This window comes from Podarcis vaucheri (assembly GCF_965113315.1).
Source record: "Podarcis vaucheri genome assembly, chromosome: 9".
NCBI lineage: Eukaryota > Metazoa > Chordata > Lepidosauria > Squamata > Lacertidae > Podarcis > Podarcis vaucheri.
In genome coordinates, this window is record NC_138767.1 from 61684064 (window position 1) to 61708672 (window position 24609).

At 39.4% G+C, this 24609-nt stretch overlaps 1 protein-coding gene across 9 annotated transcripts in view; it reads right to left on the reverse strand.

The window, feature by feature from the left end:
* Window positions 1-24609, reverse strand: part of FRYL (FRY like transcription coactivator) — a 143102-nt gene that overhangs the window by 99202 nt on the left and 19291 nt on the right. For 3 of the 9 annotated variants that reach the window (XM_082237965.1, XM_082237962.1, XM_082237961.1), the window contains exon 1: window positions 17788-18027. The exons of 1 other annotated variant lie outside the window; for it this stretch is intronic. In XM_082237965.1, the coding sequence (XP_082094091.1) occupies window positions 17788-17959 (172 nt within the window). In that variant the 5' untranslated portion in view covers window positions 17960-18027. Of the gene's footprint in view, window positions 1-9026; window positions 9045-17787; window positions 18028-19495; window positions 19602-24609 lie in introns of those variants that run through there. 5 more of the 9 variants (XM_082237967.1, XM_082237966.1, XM_082237968.1 and 2 more) reach the window with 4 other exon arrangements.

Genomic DNA, 24609 nt, shown 5'->3' on the forward strand with positions numbered 1-24609 from the left:
GAGGTACCACTGTATACTACACAGGTAATCCCGTAACTTTAGCTATTACTGTCAACAGTAAAGGTCATAATTGCATTACGTAGCATTTGCTTATCAAAGATCAAATCTTTATAGTACACAAGAACCAAGGAGGGAGGGACAGAGTTTGTTATTCATTAAACTGTCATGGGTTATGTACAATCTTTGCTCTAGAGAACTTGATATTGCCTCGTTTTGGTTACATTTCCCTACTTGTTCCACTGCCCATCTCCTCTTTGCCTGACCTGGCCTATAAACCAGGGTATCCCCACAAATGCATAACCACAGGAAAACTACACAAGAGCAGCAGCACACCTCATGCAGCAATTGTTTGGTGCAGGTATGCATGCAAATTACAGCTTTGTGTCCTTAAAAACACCAATGCACACAGAAGTGGAAGCCTTGATCTAGTACACAACACATACCAATCTGTTCAAACTCTATTCCCTTATGCTCTCTCTTGGCTTTTTCTCTGCTGCCCCATGAACAGAATTCTATTCCTCTCAATGTGCATTAAGTTTTGTTTCCAATTAATATACATTTTATTTCCTTTTCACATCTCCTCTTGCCTTCTATTATGTTTGGGATGTGTATGTTACTTTCTACAGTATTTCCTATTACTTTTCCTATGACAGTCTCTCCCCCAAATAAACAGCCATGTAAAAATCACGAGGATTTTCATTGCGATTTCTTCTTGCTAAACATTGTTCTAAATGAGGGCTAGCCAACATAGTGCCCTCTGCATGCTGCTAAACTATATGATTCCCATCATTCCTTACTTATCACAACCTTGCTGGCCTGAGTTGCTGGAAGCAAGTTGTGCAACGACACTTAGATATCAGCACCTTGGCTTCTCACACTCTATAGTGATTGTGTCCCCGTCCTCTTGTAGATGTATCTGTCATTTATTATATATATTCAAACATGCAGTCATTTCCAAGAATGTATTCTGTTCATAAAATTTAACAACTTTATTCTTCCTTAATATGATGAGGCGGGGCTCATGAAGAAGGAAGCTTTTCCAGCATGCTACCAAGAGAAAACAGTCTCACCCTCCAAGTAAAATCTGCTTAGCAGCAAAGTAGCAGCAAAATAGCAGGTGGGCTATTTATTCTAATACAATTGCTTTATTCAGAAATTGAATTTCAATATTTAAACAGCCGAGGGGAAAAACCTGAAGTCCCAAAGAGTTGTCTGAGGTCACATGATGCAGGTACCTGTTGAAGCGATGTAGGCTTGAGTCTAGTTAGTGCCTAGAAAACTACCTAGGAATTCTGTGTACAACTTCTTAAGTTTCATGATGGACACAGGATTTAATTAACTCAACTAAAATAAAATCAGTACCTTAGAGCTGGCTAAAGCATTTTAACTACAAAAATGAATTTATTAGGTTAACTTCATATATTATAACAAAGCCAACATGTTTGCTGCTAGAAAATGCTTCCATGTGGCGAGGGCTAAAACATGGTCCATGGTCTCTATATACCATAATTTCAAACTATCATGTGTAACATCTCCATGCCAGCTGTGAGTGCTATCAGCATGGGACTTTTCAACAAAATAGTGTCATTCCAGATGGTATTAACTCATGGCTCTTATTTACTTTGCATTTACAGATTAGTAATACAGGAGTGTTCCTTCAAGCAGTAGGGCAGGACCAATCAGTGGGTCATGCAAATCTTATCAGAGGATTACACAGAAGCTGGCAAAGTACCTACATTTTTAATTTGAGCCATTTCACAACTGAATTATATTAATCATTAAAATCTAGCAGACATCTCCTCACATTATGGTACTTCAGTTACTCAACCCTGAACAGTCAGGGAGTATTCTGATCTAGCATTTTACTCTCCAATGAAAAGAATTGGTTAGTCTTAAAACTTTTTAAAAGTCTTTATAAGGCCTTGCATGCCATTTTTCTGGGTCCCTCCTCTCTCCTGCGGGTGAGGGGAGCACCCTGTTGCAACAGATCAATAAAGATCAAGCTTACTAGCTGCTTTGCTTCTCAGTATTCTCTGGTTGGCCTCTGTTATTCTCTCCTACCAATAGGGAACCTATGTAAGGACTCTATATGCGCTCTTGGATACCCCATAAGGGAAAAGGGCAATTTTTGTTTACAACACTTTCAATTCAATCAATCTGATCAGCAACCCCGGAAAAAACAACCACCTATACAAAGGGCTGGTTTGCACATAATACTAAACCATGCTTTGTAGATGAGCCTCAGTATGCCAAGTGTACTGTCAGGCTCATGCACTTCCCTTTTCCTTATGCAGCCAAAGAGGAGGGCTCTGACAAGTTTCCTTTCAGTTTCAAAGAATGCTGGCTTAGTGTTATGTGTGATCCAAAATTTCCAACGTATAAGAAACAAGAGTTAGTTGTTAAACAAGCTAACTTTATATTTTATAATTTTTTATTTGATTTTCAAAAATATGAACATACAACAAAACCAATTCCAAATCTAAATGTCAAGATTGCTCTGAATCTCCTGACCTCTCCCCATCCCTTCCATGGGCCCTATTAATCCTATTTTCAACTTCATATCACTACTCCAATTTTTTTATCTTTCTAAGTTATCCATACGTACTGTTACATTACAAGTGTGTTTAAAATCCTGCCAATGTTTTAATATGCTTACAATAATCTTGTATATACATTATAAACCTTTCCCATTCTTTTTAAAAAATCTTGTCTTCTTGATTCCTGAGCTTCCCAGTTAATTTTGTCATTTCAGCATCATCCATCAACTTGATTTGCAATTCTTCTCTGGTCAAAACACGCTAACTTCAAACCATGCAAGAATTTCTACATGTTTACCTGTGCAGTATCCAATATATGGTACATTACAGGATCAAAATCCAAGACATTTAAAGAACATTACTCTAATTCCAGATATACACATTGATAGATTGTGCCTGTTCAGTGTTAAGAAAGCAGGTTGCAGAATAAGGTAAAGGTAAAGGTAAATGACCCCTGGACAGTTAAGTCTAGTCAGAGGCAATTATGGGGTGCGGCACTCATTTCACTTCAGGCTGAGGGAGCCAGCGATTGTCCATAGACAGCTTTCTGGGTCATGTGGCCAGCATGACTAAACCACTTCTGGCGAAACAGAAGGCAGAGAACATGGAAACACCATTTACCTTCCCAGTGCAGTGGTACCTATTTATCTACCTGCACTAGTGTGCTTTTGAACTGCTAGGTTGGCAGCAGCTGCAGCAGAGCAACGGGAGTTCATCGTATTGTGCGCATTCGAACCGCCAACCTTCCAATCAGTAATCCCAAGAGGCTCAGTGGTTTAGACCACAGCGCCACCCACATCCCTCTAGACTGTAGAATATTCACTGTTTATCCAGACCCTTAAAAAAAAGTTTATCAGCTTCAACACTTCAAAGAAAGAGGAAAAACTAAGAAAATGTCTGATTCGTTCTGTAATATCTATTCAACATAACAATATCCAATATCTTTCCCCTTGGAAGTAAATTATCTTTAGCATTGACAGTAATCATCTGTCTTTCAGATACTGAAACTATCCCATAATCTGCTCCACTGACTGCCGATGTGCTTCAAAGGAGTCAACAGTAGCTTGCAGAGCTGGTCTAAGGGGCAGGGACTGGGAGATAGCCAATGACACAAACTGACAGAACTTAGAGAAAATGAGATTTGCTACCAAGGTCAGCTACCGGCAAATGGTACAGAACTAGATAAATGCCTTAGAATCCATGCTCATTTCAGGCAAGAAAGAACACGTGGTCAAATTTAATAATCAAATATCAGTATACTAAAAGAAACAAAAAATGAAAACATTATCTTCCTTTAATGTACAGAGAAATTTGTACCAAGGCCACACCTAAGGAGTATGTGCATATATTTTATATAGCGATGTGCACAGCTACATTTGGCTTCGAAGTGCAGCATGAAATTGCAAAGTCTGCTTAGAAAGAGGCAGATTAAATCAGACATTTGCATGGAATAGGACCTTTGGTGATGCACAACACACATTTAAAAATAAACCAGCTTTAAAAGTAGCGTAGAGCTGTTTCTTCTACTTACAGAGCAAATCAATAGGTATACTGTTGTGGAAAGCTAAGACAGAGGCTGGATCTAGACACATCGAAAAAGTGTTTCAGTTAAACACGTTGTAAACTTTATAAAGGGAAATCACGATGTCATCTGGTGTCACAGTATTATAACACATATAAAGCTCTTTTTCTCTACAAATGTAGATGAGTCCAGAGAGAATGACAGGCAAATGACAGGGACCTACAGGCCATTGCACTTTTGGCAGTGTAACCTCTGACACAACTCAGTTGAGTTGGAATGATAAGCAGAGAATGACCATGAACATTCCAACTGTTGGACAGCCTCAACTGGTAGTTTTGCATCTTTGCATTCCATGTTACTCACATAGTATAATAAAGCCACGTTATACACAGAAAAGCAGAGTACCTTTTTATTCATGGTTATTCATTGTTTGTCTGGAAACATTAAAGACTAATGTCTCAAAAACACATTAAAGCTGCAAGTCCCAAAACTTTGGGTAGGATCAAACATTAGCCATATTCAGAGTAGACTCATACACCAAGTACGACAAATGTTAGATATCACTCACTGTGATGTTCTTTATATCAATATTTATATCAACAGATTTACTAGCAGCAGTACCTGTTGCACTAACTCTCCAATATAATTGACTTATTTGTCTTATGAGTAAAAATGCTCAAAATAATTGAGTTATCAAATTCACATCAAGCGCAAGTTACAAGAACAGTGGCCCAAGGTGGGGAAGCATATTGAGTAGGAGATAGGTATACATAATACTACTGAACACAACTTAGGAAGAACTAGAATCAAGTAATTTGCATCTATAACTGGCATTTTATCATAATTATATTATTGTGAATGACTAATGCTAAGGCCAACTACACTTGGGGTGAGCCCCCTTTCAGACAGTACCAAAAAGGGGTAACAGGAACCATTAATTACATCATAACGTACATGGCTGAAATTGGTACCACTTGATAAAAAACTTCTTTCTCTGGAATTATATAAATAATTCCACAATTCTTTTATCATATGATGTCCCCCCCCCACACACACACTGGCTTTTGAACTAGAACGGGTAATCCTTCAGATACCTGGTCCTAAGCTGTGAAGGGTTTTAAAGGTCAAAAGCAGCACTTTGAATTTGGCCTGGAAAGCCTGGGAGCCAATGAAGATGGCAGAAAGTACTGGTATGAAATATCATACTTCATACTTTCCATCATGCTTATCCATACATCCCTGCTAACTAGTGTTGGTGCCGACCTTTAAAGCCCTAAATGGCCTCGGCACAGTATACCTGAAGGAGCATCTTCACCCCCATCATTCTGCCCGAACACTGAGGTCCTCCTTTGAGGGTCTTCTGGCAGTTCCTTCACTACGAGAAGTGAAGTTACAGGGAACCAGGTAGAGGGCCTTCTTGGCAGTGGCACCCTCCCTGTGGAATCCCCTCGCATCAGATGTCAAGGAGATGAACTACATAACTTTTAGAAAACATTTGATGGCAGCCCTGTATCGGGTAGTTTTTAATGTCTGATGTTTTTATATGAACTGGAAGCCGTCCAGAGTGGCTGGGGAAACTCAGCCAGATGGGTGGGGTATAAATAATAAAATTATTATTATTATTATTAAGCACATTTAAACTACTGTACTTGCTCAGTTATAAAACTGAGTAAATACCCTTGGAGAGGTCACACTCCCCCACTCTAGGTTACTTCACAGATTTGATGTGAATAGTTGAATAGTTTTTAAGGACTTCATGTTTTAGAAGTGCTACTGAATATAAGGGGGAGGGAGAGAAAAATAATAAACTACATTAAAGATTGAAATATACATAGCAAAAGGCTAAGTAGAATCTATCAAAGTTGCCCATTTGTAAAAGTTAAATGTGACATTTGTGAGTACACTAGTGAAAACAAACTAGTAAAAATACCATCCTTTGCTAAGGTTATGAATGAAATAAGGGGATAGCTTATCTGCTAAATATTCTCACTACACAGCTGGTTTAACAGAATGTTCCTGACTCAATGTAAAAAGAATGCTTCAAACTGTTGGCAGAGACACAGCATCCTGAATCTAGGCCGTATGAATGTCACTTCATTGTTGTTAGTGAAAGAAAAAAAGTGCAGCTACAATCAAACCCTAGCCAGCATCGCAACACCATTCTGCCAGCTAAGCAAGCCTTTAAAAACAACAACAGTGAGATGAAGCAGTGTTTTGAGTGTATACATCCAAGCACTCATAGAAGGGATATCATAAAAAACCAAAAGTACATTGGGATTTCCTTTTGTAACAAGAAATCTCATTGACTGAAGTAGCTGGAGACAGTCTCTCAAAATGTAGCTATAGCACTAATTATATCGCATTGTCATTCTGTGTAAATTATACAATACAAAATGCCACACTGTACCCCATTTAAAAGGAACATTTGTATTTTAAAAAGCACTCACTACTGAGCAACCATTAGGAATTTCAGGGAGCTACATTACCACCAACAGGATTCCATTACATATAGTTTTCAAATAAGTAAAATAAGTACTTTGCAATTATAGTGTAATGTACAGAATAGAGCAAATGAATAACCTGGTTTAGAAAATTATAGCCTAAATAAGCATAATAATGCAAAGTATTCAGGATGAGCCAATCCCAGTCTTGAAGAAACCTTCCTGAACTTAATGAAACCAAACTGTTGACATTTTGAATCTCAGATAAACCAAAGAAAAAAAGACTGACCAAATGGAACCATATAGACCCATAATATATTTCAAGGTCACTGGAAGGAGAGATGTCAAGGAAAGTAGAATAAAGCAAAACCAGAAAAAGTGGAATAGTCTTCCTTAACTCTGATAACCAACAGGAAGGATAATGCACAGAATCTTCTAATATTATAGTAGATTGCAAAGGTTAGCACTTTGTTCCAAACCTCATCAAGGCATACCGAGAGGAAGCTGTAGGAAATAAATTGCATCCATTCCAGAAATTATCCATATCTCCCTAAGGTGACCTATCTCACAGCAAGAACCACTACTATGTAATATTTCTTTCTCCACTGCTCATAGAGGGGAAAAACTATTAAGACCTGAAATCCCAGTGATACAGAATACTGTTTTATAGCTTAAGAACAGTTCTATTTGACCAGAAAAAAGATCCATCCAGGATAACCCATAAGTGATCACAAGAGACCTAAATTTATAGGCAGCTGTACAATCAGTAAATAACTTGCCTTTGGTATATACTTATGAGGGGACATATATAATATGGACTATTTAAAGAACCGCAAGCAGCCTCAGCATATTTATCAATTCGCAACCCAAAGCATACCTTAAAGAAAATAGCAAAAGTTTCAAATATATGTTTAACACACCTCAAGACAGAATATATATAAATCAGGAACATCTTTCAGTTGTTTCAAATCTCCTTTGGGTTGTTAAAAGGAATACATTTGAGCTTTGTTCATATACAAACTGAAAGCAGATATTTAAAATGTTACTAGCTTCTACTATAACCATGAATCACTTTTTTACTGTTTTCAACTTGCTCTGTATCCATGATCTGCAATTCTAACATAGCCTGGCACACGTGAATGGTTAAAAATAATCTACTAAGCGACCTGTTGAATGTTTAATGTTATATAACCTACAAGGCTCAATGAGCATTACCAAAGTTGGTATTTGAATATATTCAAACTGAATATCATTCTACACAATGTACTGCTGGAGTAAGTTAAATAAAAGGAAAATTATTTGAAACAAATTATAATTGATTCTAGAAAAGGAAAGCTTACCTCCAAGTTTTGAAAAAGCTCTTCTTTCTAAGGTTATTTCATGTTGCCATGCAATGGTTATTTGAAAATTGCCAATATATACATCACAGATAACAATATAGAAGTGTCAGACCCATGTTCTGTGAACTAAACTATCATCCAAAAGAGATAAACTGAGTCAGAAATTCTAAAACTTTCTGAACTCTGTCCTGACTTCCCACGTTGCTGATTTCTACTCTCACCTACTCATACTTAAAAGGGCCAACCACCTCTTTCAAACATGAGAGATCCTCGCATGCAGTCATGTACAAATAGTATGTTGTTCTACAAGAGGATCTGTGAATGAGGGACTAATTTCCAACTTTGTCACCAGAAGAGGACAGACTCCTAAAACCATTTACAAAAAAATCTGCAGCAAAAACAGCAAAGCAGCAGTTTTTTCTTGATCCCTCTTCCTCTCCAAAATTATGTTTGGACAATTTGTTTCGTGACAGCATTTATGCTGTCAGGGGGCATTCAATTCCTGCTAAAGGGAATGGTAGGCTCCATCTGCTTCAGGATGACAGACATCCCAGGAACCTTTGAGTGACCATACACCCAGGTAGGGGCCCATCCTATAATTTGGGAATCACCAAGTTAAGGATCAGAGTTTCAGGCTTTTTAGCTAGAAACCTACTTTTGCTCACTTGAATTAGTTTGTCTAAATGCACAGCAAAAAGCTGGGATTCATCTATAGAATGTTTAACAATGAAATTTTCTTTGCTTATTATGGATAAATTACATTGACTAAACAGTTCACTTGTAAGTACGTTAATGTGGAACTTATTTATGGTCTGCAGGCCTCTGATTTTGCTTCAAAAGCATTTTGTGCTGAAGGGAACTATGGAATAGTACTGAGCAGTTCTGCTGCAGAGCCTAAGATCTAGAAACTGTCACCTCTATTTTTGCAAAGAACCATTCCAAATGAAAGCAAAAAGCCTACCCACCCCCATCTCCCATGCACACACAGAGTTAGAAATTAAAGATAACGTTTTGGAGGGTTTTGCATGGGAACTAGGAAGCAGATATTCTAGTTGCCTGTACTTATTTATCTCTCCCATTTGTCTTACACAAAATACTCTGTCTTTCAGCAGCTTAACATTCAAGAATTAGCATGCAAGGAGGAACACCCATGATGTAGCTGTCTCAGTCAAGATAATATACTTACAGCTGCTGCTCCATGACTTCAGCAGGGATTTAATGTTAATTTCAAAAAGCACAGAATCCTGGAGGCTCAACATCATGTCTCAGAGAGCTGCTGCAGCAGCACCGGCAGCTACAGTTTTGGTGGTATGGCTTTCCTAACAGTCATTCTTTTTTGCTTGCAGGCAACAGAGTTTTGGCCCACAGCATCAGCGCTTCATTACCATGCAGTCTCCGAGTGACGCACAACTATAGTAGAAATGCTGCTGAATGCAGATGAACTCTCCAGTATGGAGAAAAAAAAAAGCTTACACGCTTGTCAAGACAGGATGCCCTTCAGGATCCTCATATTTCTCAGTGCTGACACAAATCAATCCCACACACCAGAAACAAAAATAGAAGAAAGCTATTCAGATATTAGCTGTTAGTTAGTCACCTTGTTGTTAGTAAACACAGGCCAGTGAGAGTTTGGAACTTTAGGTACAATTTATTGCAGGAACTCTAATCATAAAAAGGATAGTGGGAAAAAGAACTTTGCCTACTTGCAAACTGAAAATGAAGTATTATGCTCTATTAGATTGTACTCTATTAGACACCAACATCAGGACTGCTTCCCCCGGCATAAATGTATAGTAATGCATTCTTTCTATTCCAAACAGTCTGAACACAAGCAGAGACTTCTCAACATGCCCCTGAAAATGCAGAGTACAACTTCCTGCTTAATCTATTGGAGATTATGACAGCTAATGGAATGGGAGGGGCACTGTAACCATGCTATGAGCTTTCTAAAAGTACTTAATGCAATATTTCATATCTCATTTCCTAAACAGTGCCCACTTAGGAGAGAAAGAAGTCACAGAAGAGGCAGATACTGTATTTAGTTCACCTCCATACAGTATCAACATTTATTGTTACTTTGTCCCCACAAAAACAGACAAAAGCAATTCTGAAAGAAGGTTAAAATGTAATCATAGATTTCATTTGGCTCCTTGTTTGAGAACTCGGAATACAATATATATATATATTTTCCCAAAGTAACTTAAAATACAGCCATGAGGCACTCAATATTACATTGAACAAAAATAATTACAGTATAGGCTTCAAAATAAAATCCTTATAACCAAAGCACAGATATTTGAAAAATCACAACCACATGAGGTAGGCAATGCCTAGATGACAAATTATTTGTTTAGTAAATTATCAATTAATCCCTACCTTGCTTCTTCCTCCAGAGAATGGAGCAGAAGTAGGTTCCATTATATGGTTAAAAAGAGGCAACAACTTTCCATACAATACCAAAGTTGTGGAACACGCTGTCACAGAAAAGGTGACCGCCAACATCTTAAAGCAGTGGTGGCAAACCTTCGGGCCACGAACCTAATTTGGCCTGCAAGTTTTCCCAAAGCCATATCCACCTGCGCCACATATGATCTCATATATATGACATCAAGAGCAGAGTAGGTAAAGACACAGCTCCCTGTAAGGTTTGCAGGCATCAATGGCCAGCAGTACCTGCAAATCCCAGAGGCTTTGCCCACACTGTCTGATCTCAAACCACATGGCCAAAGGAAACTGCTTCAACTGATGGCATGGTGATATTAGATGACTGATAAGTGGGTAGGCCTGGGTGATATATCACCCAGGACCAGTATGAAGAGCAGACCGCAATGCTGGTGAAAACCACCACTGCTCCTGAGTTCCTCTGTTAGCAGCGTCTACTGGAGGGAGTCAAGAGTTCCTTCCTCCAGCAGGCGCTGCAAGCAGAGGGACTCAGGAGCAGCAGCACTTTCAGCAGCGATATACTCCTGAGTGAAGCTGACATCGCGGTCTGCCCTCATACGGCACAGAGGGAAAAACAAGCTGTATTGGCAAGGCATGATACAGCTTGTTCTTTAAACTGCTCAGCTAAGGAAGTGTGCCAGCCTTGCATCAGCCGGGCAGTTAACTGTTTAATTATTACCTGCCAATGTTTAGTTTGAGTGTTTACTATTGGATTCTAATGCATTACTGCATATTGCTTTATTTGGTATAACTTGTTTATTTTGAAGTTGTTGTGATTTTTATTTAGGATCTGATTGTTACTATTAATGTTCAATGTTTTATTATTATTATTGTGTGTATTGGAAGCTGCCCAGAGTGGCTGGGGCAACCCAGCCAGACGGGTGGGGTATAAAATAAAAAATAACAATAACAATAAGAGCCTTCAGCCCAGTATTGGCTCCTGCAAGCATGTGGCAGTATGGGCGCTCCGGGGCTGGCTCAGTTGGGGAGGGAGAACCTTTCCGATCCCCAGCTGAGCTGAGTAAACAAACTGCGTTGTCCCAGCCCACAAGCACCTGGGTGAAAGCACCTCAGCTTCCACGGTTAGAGCTGGGGCACCGTACGGGCAGAGGCCAATGCAGATGTTTTTCAATATCACTGTATACCACCAAACTGCAATGTTTAGCTGGCGATACATCGTGATGTTAAAAAGCTGATATCGCCCAGCCCTACAAGTGAGTGGCCGTGGCCATTCGCCAAAAGTAGGGGACGTCAGGATCTGACCCACCAGCTACAACCAGTTCCCCACCTTTAAGAGAGAAGACACATTTAATGAGATGCATTCAGACTTGAGTGTATCTTTTTACAGCTTTCAGGAACAGTCCATGAACAGAATCTCACTGTTTAGAGGCAATATACTTCTGATTATCAGATACTTCAGGAAGATAACCATTACCTCTGCCCTGCTTGTGAGCTTCCAGAAGGAACACCCAAGCTTTTGTAATTTAGTTTAGCCTAAATGAAGATTTCTTTATGGCTCTCTGCAAACAGTAATATATGCAACCATGTGAACTTGAGTCCTTCCTCTCAAGTTCCAGGTTGTCATTGTGTTCACTTACATAAAGATTAACACTTTGAATGGCCACTATATACCGTCATTTCAGACTCAACAGCGTTCTTCTCAAGCCTACTAAGGTCTTTTCCTAAATTAAGACGGCCATTTTTATATTTAGTGCTAGAACACCTAAAAGGTAAAGGTACCCCTGCCCGTACGGGCCAGTCGTGTCCGACTCTGGGGTTGCGTGCTCATCTCGCTTAAGAGGCCGGGAGCCAGCGCTGTCCGCAGACACTTCCGGGTCACGTGGCCAGCGTGACGAAGCTGCTCTGGCAAACCAGCACCAGCGCAGCGCACGGAAACGCCGTTACCTTCCCGCTATAAAGCAGTACCTATTTATCTACTTGCACTTAGGGGTGCGTTCGAACTGCTAGGTGGGCAGGAGCTGGGACCGAACGACAGGAGCTCACCCCGCCGCGGGGATTTGAACCGCCGACCATACAATCGGCAAGTCCTAGGCACTGAGGTTTTACCCACAGCGCCACCCGCATCCCTTGCTACAACACCTATTTCTCAATATTATACTGGATGTGAGAAATGGATCTGTTACAGGGGAATAGTCCTACTGCTTAAGCAGGGGATATATGACTAATTGTGGGGGTGGGGCAGAGAAATGCATTATCTCCAAAGGAGCAAAATCAGTCTGTTAATTGGTTCTTGGCTTAGAGTGACCAATTGATAAGACACTCTAGGAACTAGAACAACATGCTGAATTATAGCCTCGCCTATTGATGTGGGTTGTTTCTGGCTCTTTTTGTGATGTGTTTGTAAACTGCCTTGACACACATGTAAAAGATAAATAATAAATTATGAAATAACAATAAATAAATACAGAATCTCTGGAGAAATCAGTTAATATTTCTACACCTCTACATTGCTTTAGTGTGCCTGCCAAAAACATAAATTCAGATAGATATCAGTTTGGCTATATCAGCCTTAGACTTAGCTACAACTTCCATTTACCTGTACAGTATGTGCACTAGATGGTTTGTTTTAAAAGGGCATAACTCTTCCAGTCAACCTACAACTTCTATGGGATTGCTTGTAGTTATCTGGAGTTTATTTGCTAGCCCATACAGTTTTTATGGTTAAACTCGTTGCCTGGTTGATGCACGTTGCTGAGGCCCCACAACTCCACCACATACTAGCTTTAAAATTTGTCCAGCTCCATTTAAAACACCCTGTTTGTTTGCCTCATAGCTCAGAGGCTGGGCTTTCCTTCAGTAAAATCCAGAGTGCTCAAGTATTTCCATATATGTGCAAGTTGCATAAGCCATGAAAAAGTCAATGGCAAGGTAACAGGAGCTGCTACTATCAGATTATAATTAATAGAGATCTGAGCACAACAAAGTTTGAGCCACAGTGGACATAAGATTTAAGATTTTTTTTTAGCATTTCCTAGTAGGTATAGAAACAATTCTGAGTACATTACTGACGGCAGTGGTGCCACTTTATGAAGGTGGACTGTTCTCAGGAAATATACTTTCAAAAGCTTATACATCCCATTTCAGGTATCATGGATGGCAGATAGAGTGGGTTGTCAATAAAATGCACATTGCCAAAGTACAATTGAGGGAATTGCACAATATACTTTACATTACTGTTTGCAGTGTTCCTCAAGAGACTTACTGTGAGACACCAACAAAAAGCAATCAGGACTTACAGACTCAGGTTGCTAGCCACACCCTTGCCAATCTGACTAAATTTGTTACCTATCGGGCAGCACTGCCCATAACGGTAGCTGGAAAGATTAGGAATAGGTTTATGTACCTTTGCAACAGCCAGAGGTGAGACACTACACTGTTAACTGTCCTGAAGTTAATTTTTCCCCTTTGTACTTTGTTTATAATGCTACAGTTGTAACAACTTATGACCAAAACTAATACATTGACTGATATTTTCAAAGAGTACAAGGAGATCAAGAACGGAGACCCAATGTTTGTAGATACAGTTTGTAACTAAAAATGAATCTACAAAAATAGGTAACGCATCATGCTTAGTTCTTCCCACGGCATCTTCCCTTCATTATTATTTTTACAGATGGCCTTAAGTTTTTTTGCACAAGTAGTCTGAATTTTGAAGACAGTTACCAATGACATCAATCTAATAGGTGAACAAATCCTTTTAGCATATGTTTTCAGTCCAATATTCCTTTCTAATTAAGCACTACCCTGTTATCTATTTTAAGAAGACCACATCACTATTATCAATTCCATATAATCCTTAGGTACAAATTATTCTTTTTTTCATTTATACAACAGAACAATACTTGGTTGAAGTTGCACAGGTATCTCCCTTTATGAAACAAATAGGAATAAAATTCCATTTTCTTATTATTGTTACAAGTTTTTGCAAAAGATCAGGTTTTCACCAATACCTATGTCAGTAAGTGCATGTTATAAATCTAAATTCAGCTTTCATAAGACCATCAGCAGCAACTTCCCATTGCTTATCAGTAAGCTACTTGTACACAGAACAAGCAGTCTAATACTGTAGTTATTCAAGTTTACATAACTTTACTACAAATATCATAACACGTACAGCTATCTCCTATTAACAAGCCTTTTAGGTTGGGTTATATTTCACATTTAATCATTACCTGTGTCAGACCCCCATCTTCTATTAACATCCCACTGGTAATTCAGCAGTTCTCTGTGTGTGCTAGAAGAGCACTTCATTCCATTATCAGGATACAAAAATAGAAATAAGCAGATAATTTAAAGAGGATTCAGCTGCTGTCTACTATTGTAAAAAGCATGATTGTAGGATACTATAATCTGCATTTCATAAATGCCTACCTCACACAGTTCTGCAATAGTAGTAATGGAAATGATTTGGAGAAATTTCTAATGACATAGCCAGTTGGCGGCATTTAAACAGACCAAATAGAGAATTAATCTTCAACTGTAGGATTAGAGTACTTTATGCCTGTTATCTCAATTGCTCAACCAAGCTAGAGTACATCCAACATAAATGTTAAAAGACCTCTTTCATTTCAACTGCTGCAGATTGCCACCTGCAGTCTCACTGTGTTACAGTAGCATCACTTCAATCTAACTGATTATCAGTACTTTCAATTTTAACTATGTTTAACAAGAAAACTAAGCTGCCAGTGAACCTCACACTAAATTATTTTTATGTGGAGTGCTGGCTGTGACTCTAGAACTTACACACCCACCCCAGTTCCTTGAATCGAATTAGAGGCAGTTGGTTGCTTGAATTTCAGCAAGTAGAAGATGGTAAAATTGAATCAAAGCACAAATATGTCTGCATTTAGTAATAACAAATTTTAAAAAATCACAATGGCTAGACAACACCATGTTCACAAGCATAGCTTAAGCTTTTTGAATTTGAGAAGATAGTATGATAAAATTAATGATGCATTAGAGTTACCTGTCCACACCAAAATAAACTTCCCTCCAAATACTGTACAGCATTTACTCAAGAACTGATACACACCTCTTTTTCACAGTTAAAGTGATGCATAATTTCTGTCTAGGCCGTTCTACTTAAAATACAAAACATGTTGGCTTCACAAAGCTACAGAAGTGTAGTGACTGAGCTACAAATCAAAAATCCCTAGTTCTAATCTTACCTTTTCTTTCTTGGACCATGCTCTCTGCTTCCTTGAGGAAGGACTTCTGGCAAGAGACAGGTCGCACATCGCAGTGGTTGGCAAGAATGTGTTTGCTAAGAGTCTCATGAACCTGATTAGGAGAGCTTTAAACTAAATCCTGAGGGGGAAGGGGAGGCAATATTACAGATGACAGGGGACCACCTGGTACTTGGGATAATAGCTTCATTGATGCTCAGGAAACTGAAGTGGTGCTACAGAAACTTGCTAATGGGCAAAAAACCTACAATACAACTTGTGTCTGGAATGTAGAAATTAAGAGGTATACAGTGGTACCTCGGGTTAAGTATTTAATTCGTTCCGGAGGTCTGTTCTTAACCTGAAACTGTTCTTAACCTGAAGCACCACTTTAGCTAATGGGGCCTCCCGCTGCGCCACTGGAGCACGATTTCTGTTCTTATCCTGAAGCAAAGTTCTTAACCTGAAGCACTATTTCTGGGTTGGCGGAGTCTGTAACCTGAAGCATATGTAACCTGAGGCGTATGTAACCCAAGGTACCACTGTAATCTGTTCAAAAGGAATAGACCAAACAGTAATGGTCTAGCAGCATTATATGTAAAGGGTGTGTGCACTTGTGAAAAGATCCATGGCCTGCACTGCAGTGGTTGAACTAGATGACCCTTGGGGTCCCTTCCAACTATACAATGCAATTATTCTATGGCCTGGAGCATGGAAGGCAAGCTGAGAGTATATAGGGAAATATTGTAGGAGAGAAAACAACAGTGACCTTACTGTGGGTGTCTGTTACAGACTTCCAAGCCAGACTGAGGAGCTGAATGATGCCTTCCTAGGGTAGATTGCCAAACACTCAAAAAGGAGAGATACTGTAGCCATGAGAGATCTCAACTGCCCCAATATCTGTTGGAACTCAAACTTTGCTAAGAATGTAAGGTCCAACAAATTCCTCCATTGCCTCCCTGGCAATTTCATTTCTCCAAAGATGGAAGAAGCAACAAGGAGGTAATCTATCTTGGACCTGGTCCTCACAAACAGGGAGGAACTGATTGACAAAGTGGAAGTACTGGGAACCTTGGGAGGAAGTGATAATGTCCTTCGGTTTCATGATACAGAGGCAAGTATTAGATTACATGAGAGCTCAACAACAGAAGGTTAAGTATTGGAAAGTGTCAGTTACCGTATGTTTATTTCAACTGCCTAGAAAGATCATGGTTAATGTGGAAGACTGGAATTTATCATGAGGTTCCTAACATAAACCTGTGCTGCAGTAAGTACTAGATACCTCCCTTCCATATTGTTAAGAATGTTTGCCATTTCAATAGTATATTAAATTCATTTAGACAAGAAATGCATTCTTGAGATATTTTCACAGAAAAGAGAAGAGGAAAGCATAGGGGTTTGGTCACCTGTATTTTTATAATAGGATGGATTATTTTGGCAAAAGAATGGAGAAAATCTTGGCACCAAATATTAGAAGTATGGAAACCATAAATGTGGAATATTACACTGATAAACAAAATTACTTGCTATAAATTTATCTGGAAAAAAACCAAAACTACAAACTGGATCACCAGAATCAGTTGAGACTAAAATAAGTAATTATTCATCATATTAGCTATAATATAAAAAGGAAACAAGGAATGGTCTTAAAAATGTGTAACTGGGATTTTACTGGTCCTTATGTTGGACACTATTTATATTTTTTTATTGTTTGACATTTTTCAAGCCATACCAAATGAGCTCAAATACAGAAAAAGAAACACTCACTGGATTTCACACAGAAATCTCATGCTATGAGGAACAATGTAACCAAACCATCAACTAATTCCACATTTAAGGGTCAAAGTCATCACAAGCTGTCATCCTCAAATGTGGCTTCATACCAAGAAAAAGGGTAGGGAGAAAAAAGACAAAATAGAATAGAATATTTCAAGCTGGACACGGCTACTATGATCAGGCAAGACATGAAGCCGGAATTCAAGCACAAAAATACCCAATAAAGCAATAGGATCATGAGTTGCATCCAACATGGCAAGATTACATCTTTCGCATTAGTCATGCAACATTTCTTTTTACTATATTTACAACAGTCCAGCAAAATGTGCAGATATACATTTTAACGGATCTCAATTCTATCCACGAATTGGACAAAATGATATTTCTACAGTAAACAATACAGAAACCTTACAATGTCAGAAAACTATCTGCAGCATTTTTAAATATCATGGTCCAACGTGGAAAATCTAAGCTGACCAATAAAAACACTTTTTTTATAAATTACACTTGCCTTGAACTTCAAAAACTTACAGAGATACATACTGTAATTAGGATGCAAAAGATGAGTGTCACCTTCTATAGTCTGCCCTAAGGAGAGCAGGTTGGTACGTGTCATTTTCAGCAGCTTTGGAGAACTTTCACAAATAGTACTTCCAACATCCAAAACAACATCTCCTGACATGATGGAAGGCACCATTTTTTTAAAGAAATCCATGCTCGAGTTTTACCATTCCCAGAACATTGATTAAAGTCTCCAGTTTAGCTGCACGAAGTGCAAGTCCAGGTGCTTGTGCAAACTTCCTTGAAGAGACGCTAAAAGCAGCCTGTGTACTACTTTGCATAATGATGTCATCCCACAACTGGGTGGTGCTCAAACACCAGCAAACCAGCTCCTAACTGGAAAGTTTTAAAGCCATATGTTTCACTGACTGAAACAACTCAGTCATTAGATATACCCTTAAACTGGTAATTAATAAACTAATAAATTTAACAAAATTATTGCTTTAATGATTCATAAACATGCCATGTGCACACACACACAAGCTTATTTCTATCCAATTAGTTGGAAGTTTTCATTTTATCTTGTAAAGGGAGGAGTATGCATCTGCACTCACCGATAGCAGTTATCACTGTGAAAAGTCTGCCAGTTACCAGTTTGCAACACCACATAGTCTGGATCAGTTCAGCTTGTGACATGACTGAGTAGAAACAGCTTTTTAAAAAAGCTTAGATTATTTGCCTCAAGCGGAATAATGCTAGTGAAGAATTTAAGTCACAAAGCTTTATATAAAAAGGAAGCAGAAATTTGTTTTCTGCAACAGTTCTTTATTCAAACATGTCATTTATGTGGAAGTAAATGAAACACGTGCGCAGCTTTTATTTCTATACCATCTTGATTTTCAAAGGTATTGGCAAAACAGTGTACAACACTACATTATAACAAATAATTTCAACAAAACAGCAACACTGAAGGTGATTTCTTTAAAGAATTTTCCCTAAACATTTCCAACTCCTTAAGAGATAAGCAGAACTGCAGCAAGATCTATGGCAGTCTGACCAGTATATGAAAATGAGCTTATTAAGCACCATTTTTACACAAATAGCTTTTTTATGTTTTCATGTAAAGCCTCTTTACAAAACTAGCCTTGCTCGCCTCATTGGCTACTATGAATTCTCTCCAATATCCACAATTGGTCTATTCAAGGTAGTTCACTCATAGATGATTAAGGAAATACATTTCAGGACTACTATTCTACTCCCCCCTGCCCAACACACACAGAGAGGTTTTTTTTTACCTTACTTAAAGTTTAGATTATCTGTACTGAGGTTAGATTCAGGCATGCTGGCATCACACTTGAATCATCTTTTAAAAGTGTATGAAAAGTCAGAAAGCAGAAGGAATGAACTGTTTGCTCATACTTCGAGTTTGTCAACAAATGATGAATTCTTGTATTAGCCAGTGAGGGCAAATTTATAGCAATTTCCTTCCTGCAAGTACACTTCGTTGGTAAATATTGCTAAGAGGAAACCATAAAAAAAAATCAAAATGAAACTATTGCAACAATATATAAGCAACAAATCTGCAAAATGCTCCTTGTTCCATGTAATTGCACACTTTTTGTTAAATTCATGCTACAGACATATAAACATTCAGATACATAGGGGATGGCATCTAACTAAGTTACGTTCAGAGTAGACCAACAGAAATCAATGTACTTGGGCATAAATTATTTCATATATACACACTTACCACCGTTTCAGTCAGAAAGCATCTAACTGGAGTTACAATTGTTGGGATGGCTAGTTGAGCTGAACTTTGTGATACACACCATCACAGAGGAAGACAAGAATTTTAGCTAAGGAGAAATAAAATAAAACTAAATTACTACCTGCACTGAAGTAAGAACATTGCATTTATTCATTTTATTTTATTTTTAAGGTAACTGCCATCAAATGCACAAAGTTAGGTGAACTTCAGTACAAAAATGTGTTCAAGCCAGGGCTCCATCTCTTAAACTATTAATCACCCTTCATTCTATAGCTACTGAAATTCACACATTCAGAATACATGAATAGGTACTTGAAAGAAGAAGCGCTACTGGCTGAATGTCTTTCTTACATTTGGATCCACATATGTTGCACAGTTATCTTTTTTCTGATTGATTTTTTAAAATTTATAGCCTTTAGTTTGTATCAGTCTTCCCAACCTAGTGCCCTTCAGAAACTTTGAACTGCAATTCCCATCATTCCCAGCCAGCATGAACAATGATCAACAAGGCTTCACCCTAAACATCTAGAGGGCATCAGACTGGTTTGGAAGATTACCTGGATTTGACCATAACAAAAATTAAACAAATTTCAAGCAGAAGCCAACATCCATCATCATGCAAGTAGACTTCTGCTTCCTGTCTTCCTGCTGCAGTCAACTACACCCTTTGCAAATCTGTTAGTGTCTGGAGCAGATATTGAGCGGGGAGAGGCATTCATTCTGCCAACAATGTTCATTTCGCTGTCGACATTCCACTAGAAAGTTTACATTATTTTCCTGCTAGATAATTTTAAAATATTTTATTCATATACAATGTTAGTAGCATTCAAACAAATTGTATGAAACTGAGAAACCACTCAAGTTTATGGTCCCAAGAATAATATACCCGAGCACACACCATCCCATTCAAACTTCGAGGAAGGACGTTTGTCTTCCACTCTGCGACCCTTCTACAAAAGCTAGAAGTTACCAACACCAAGAATGGATATGAGTTAGTAACAATTCCACTACTTCAGCCTGCCCTTGAAGGGACTCTACCCTTGCTTGAGTTAACCTGCTTATGGCAAGCCCCAGATTACCTAACACTACTGAGTTCACAACCAGGCAGTGCAACTATTGAAGTCCAAGGGCAGGGATTCTGCTTCCATGTATGCAGATATAAGGTGATCCTGCAGCTCTTGCAGCTCTTGCAAAAGAGGCTTTGGGGGAAGGTCGCCCCAGCTGTTCCTGCCACCTGCTATGCTGCTGAACCCCAGGACAGTCCATTCTTTCACCAAAAAACAAAACAAAACAACAAGTCTGTCAAGAGCAAGGCCAAAAGGCTATGAAATGTACAAGGTAAGCTGTAGTACTGTCAGATTTCTATGCAGAGTCCAGAGTTGACCTCGTGCACATCAGCAATCAAATATAATACTATGTTTCCTGCTCTGCAAATTTAACACCTATAGAGGGACAATAGTGACAGATGTATCACCAGCTTAACGTGGGGGAATGGAATTTGCTAATAAATTCTATGCCGGCAATTTCATGCTACCTCTATTGTCTTTATTGGAATATGGTAAATGAATCCAGCAGCAGAGTATTGAGAGACTGAAACGTTACCCAATTTCTGAATGTTCCCATTTTAGTTAAATCCATGTTCACTGCATAAAGGCTGACCTGTCTGCCCTATCTAAACAGTAGGAGGGCATTTTTTGGCAGGTAAGGTGATATGTAGTTGAATGAACCAATGATTAAATTTATCAAGTCCAGTGTTCCCTGACCAAATATTTGGGGTGGGGAAATCTTAGGATCTTAGTCTTCTGAGTCAGCGTTCAACTGCCAGATTGTTGCCCAGCCCTCTAAATCTCTAGTTCTAGATTATATTAATTGCCTTAATTCAACAGTGTCTATCAGAACTTTTATCTCCAGACACAACCATCACATTTCAAAACAAGCGTAAGGAAAGGACAGAAACATATTAAAGTTTTTAGACACTTTTTTAAAAGATGGGTAAAGCTTCCAAAATATGGCTACATTCTGTTTTTGTAAAGTCATCCAACTGTTTCCAGTTTTCTCAGGTTTAGTTGCTAAAACCTCACAACAAAATAGACTATAACAGATTATTTGTTTACCTCAGAGATCAAAGCAAATTACTTATACTGGCTCCAGGAAAACAGCCATCAGATTCCAAAGAACTCTTAATTTCCAATAATAAAATCAAATAAAATGTTGTTTTGTAAGGATTATTTTCTATTTGTATCAGTTGTCTTAAAAAAAATCCAGTGTGTCATAACTTGGGATTTTAGCTCTGGACATTACTTCACCATGCTGATTCATTTGTGTTTTATAAAATATTCCATGTTATCCAATGGAATATGTTTAATTATATTCAATTTTTTATTTTCCATGTCATAAGACTTGAATTTCACTTTGACAGAACGTGAGTAATCCTCTTTGTAATTCTAACCTTATCCCCCAATTTCAGATGCAGAAAGCTGGGAGATGTATTATGCTGATGATTGTAATTACAGATTACAGTATGCCATCTGCTATAAAGGGCTTTATAAACAGTACTGAAATATAAGTATCTCAGCCAAGCTTCACCTGATAAAAATCTGGATCTTTGTGCTGATAAAGCAATGCTCCTTATCTGTAGTCAGATTGGCCAGCATTGTGCTGATTAAACATTTTTAACAAGAACTGCAACTCCATTTAGCGCTCCGAGGATACTGCAAATTTTCCATTCACAAATTAAGAAGAAAATGCAATGTCATGTGGCCTAGTAAACAGAGAATAGCAGCACAGTGGTGGTGAAAATTTAAATGCATGTTGAGACTTAAGAAGGGGAAATAAGACACTCTTGATGGTCCATATCAGAACCTAAAATATAATGAAATATAAATTACTGCAGATTTATTCCCACTTTCCTTGTCCAAGGAGAGTAATGCTTGTCCATGCCCACAGCATTACGAATTTTCTATTCTTAGCATTCTGTAATTTTTTATCAACCCCGTCTGCAGTCTCTACAATACTTTGTATTCTAATTTTGTTTTCAAAATAAAGCCTCCTATCTTGAAAACGTGCAACCTGAAGCATCTGTAACCCAAGGTATGACTGTACTCTCCAAACTGTACCATCACCAGCAGAGGAGCACATGGGCTTGCTGGCATCCTTGGCAAAGAGCTGTGCCAGCACCTTGCCCCCTAATTCCTTGTGCTCTTGCCAAATGAGCCTGTGAGTCTCGTTCAGCCACCCAGAGCAGCAAACGAGCAGTGCAGGGAGTGCTCAGGATGGGCAGCTGGGCTCCTAGTCGCTCTGAGCCAGAGTAGAAAGGCACGATTTTGCACACCTGACCACCAAACATACAAGCTTTTTGTATGGAAAACTGTTAGGTGGGAAAGTTTTAGTGTAACTATTAAACCAAACTCTCACCAATGTCCACTTTTGATTTGTAACTGAACAAAGCGTAAAAACAAAGAACTACCAGTCCTCTAAGCTGGGCTGATGAGGATAGATGATGGATGACTGGTGAAGGACCCTGCATGAGAGGCAGGGAAAAGAGAAAAACTCCCGGGATGGGAGGCTAGGAGAAGAAATGGAAGCTGAGATCTGGAAACGTCCACCCCAAATTTACAAAGTGATTTGGATTTACTAGGCTTGACTATACAGTGGTACCTCGGGTTACATATGCTTCAGGTTACAGACTCCGCTAACCCAGAAATATTACCTCGGGTTAAGAACTTTGCCTCAGGATGAGAACAGAAATCATGCTCCGGCGGCATGGCGGCAGGAGGCCCCATTAGCTAAAGTGGTGCTTCAGGTTAAGAACAGTTTCAGGTTAAGAACGGACCTCCGGAACGAATTAAGTACTTAACCCGAGGTACCACTGTAATCACTACATTTTTCACAGTATGAAAGTGAATTCTGTTACAAGGCTCAGAGAATACACTAATTTCAAGCTAATTTTTTTTGATTTCTAGTTTTACAGGACCCAAGTTTCAAAGGCACATGGTTCAAAGGAGAATTCTTGGATTTTTCAGTGTTTGTCTAGTCTGGAGGTTATGAGAGATCTGGGCCGGCCAATACGTATTGCCAGTTGAGGCAAAATAGAAAATTGCGCCCCCTATCCCACCTGAGGCAACTGGAGGCAGCCTGGGGAAGCACCAACATGGTGAAGGAGGGGGGAGAGAAAAACCAGGAGGACAGAGAGAACAGGCAGCTCTACCCTTCCTAGGTGATGGTGAATGGTGCGCTCCTCTGGGGGCTTTAGAGTCACACCAGGAAGTGGAGGAGGAGGAGGCAAGTCTCAGGGCGTGGGTAGCTGCTGAGGCTCCTCAGCTGCAGTGGTGGAGCTTCAAGCTCCGGCGGGGGGACGGAGAGCAGGCGGGGGCGTGGCTGATGTGCATCCTGGGGGTCTGGCACGCCATCTGCAGGGGCGTGGCGCCCAGCACAGGGGGGCAGCCGTGATGGCACCTCATCAGGATCGTGCTGCCAAGGGCGGTGCGCTCCCCCCGCACCCCTGTTCCTCCACCAGTGCTCGGCTGCCACCCTTCCCAACTGTCCCCAGTCTGTTGCCTAAGGCAACTACAAGAGAAAATGGCCACAACTCTCACTTTATCCAGGAGAGGCTGCAACTCCCGAGGAGTAATAATAATAATTTGTTGTTTATACCCCGCCCATCTGGCTGGGTTTCCCCAGTCACTCTGGGTGGCTTCCAACAAAATATTAAAATACAATAGTCCATCAAACATTAAAAGCTTCCCTAAACAGGGCTGGCTGCCTTCAGATGTCTTCTAAAAGTTTGGTAGTTGTTTTTCTCTTTGACATCTGGTGGGAGGGCATTCCACAGGGCAGGTGCCACTACCGAGAAGGCCCTCTGCCAGGTTAAAAATGCTTCATGTCATAGATGCACATTGGGTCCAGCGACAGAGCTGAACACCCATCAATTGTAGGCCTGATCCTTTAGAAGTGCAGACTCATCCAAGATTCTGCATGACACAGACTTCACTTGAGGCGGCAGGAGATTCCAGTACCTGAAAGAACTGACAAAAGTCTTGAGGCAGTCTCAAGTTCCTTAGCTGATGGATAAAACCATCTTTCTCACTCTGGCCTTG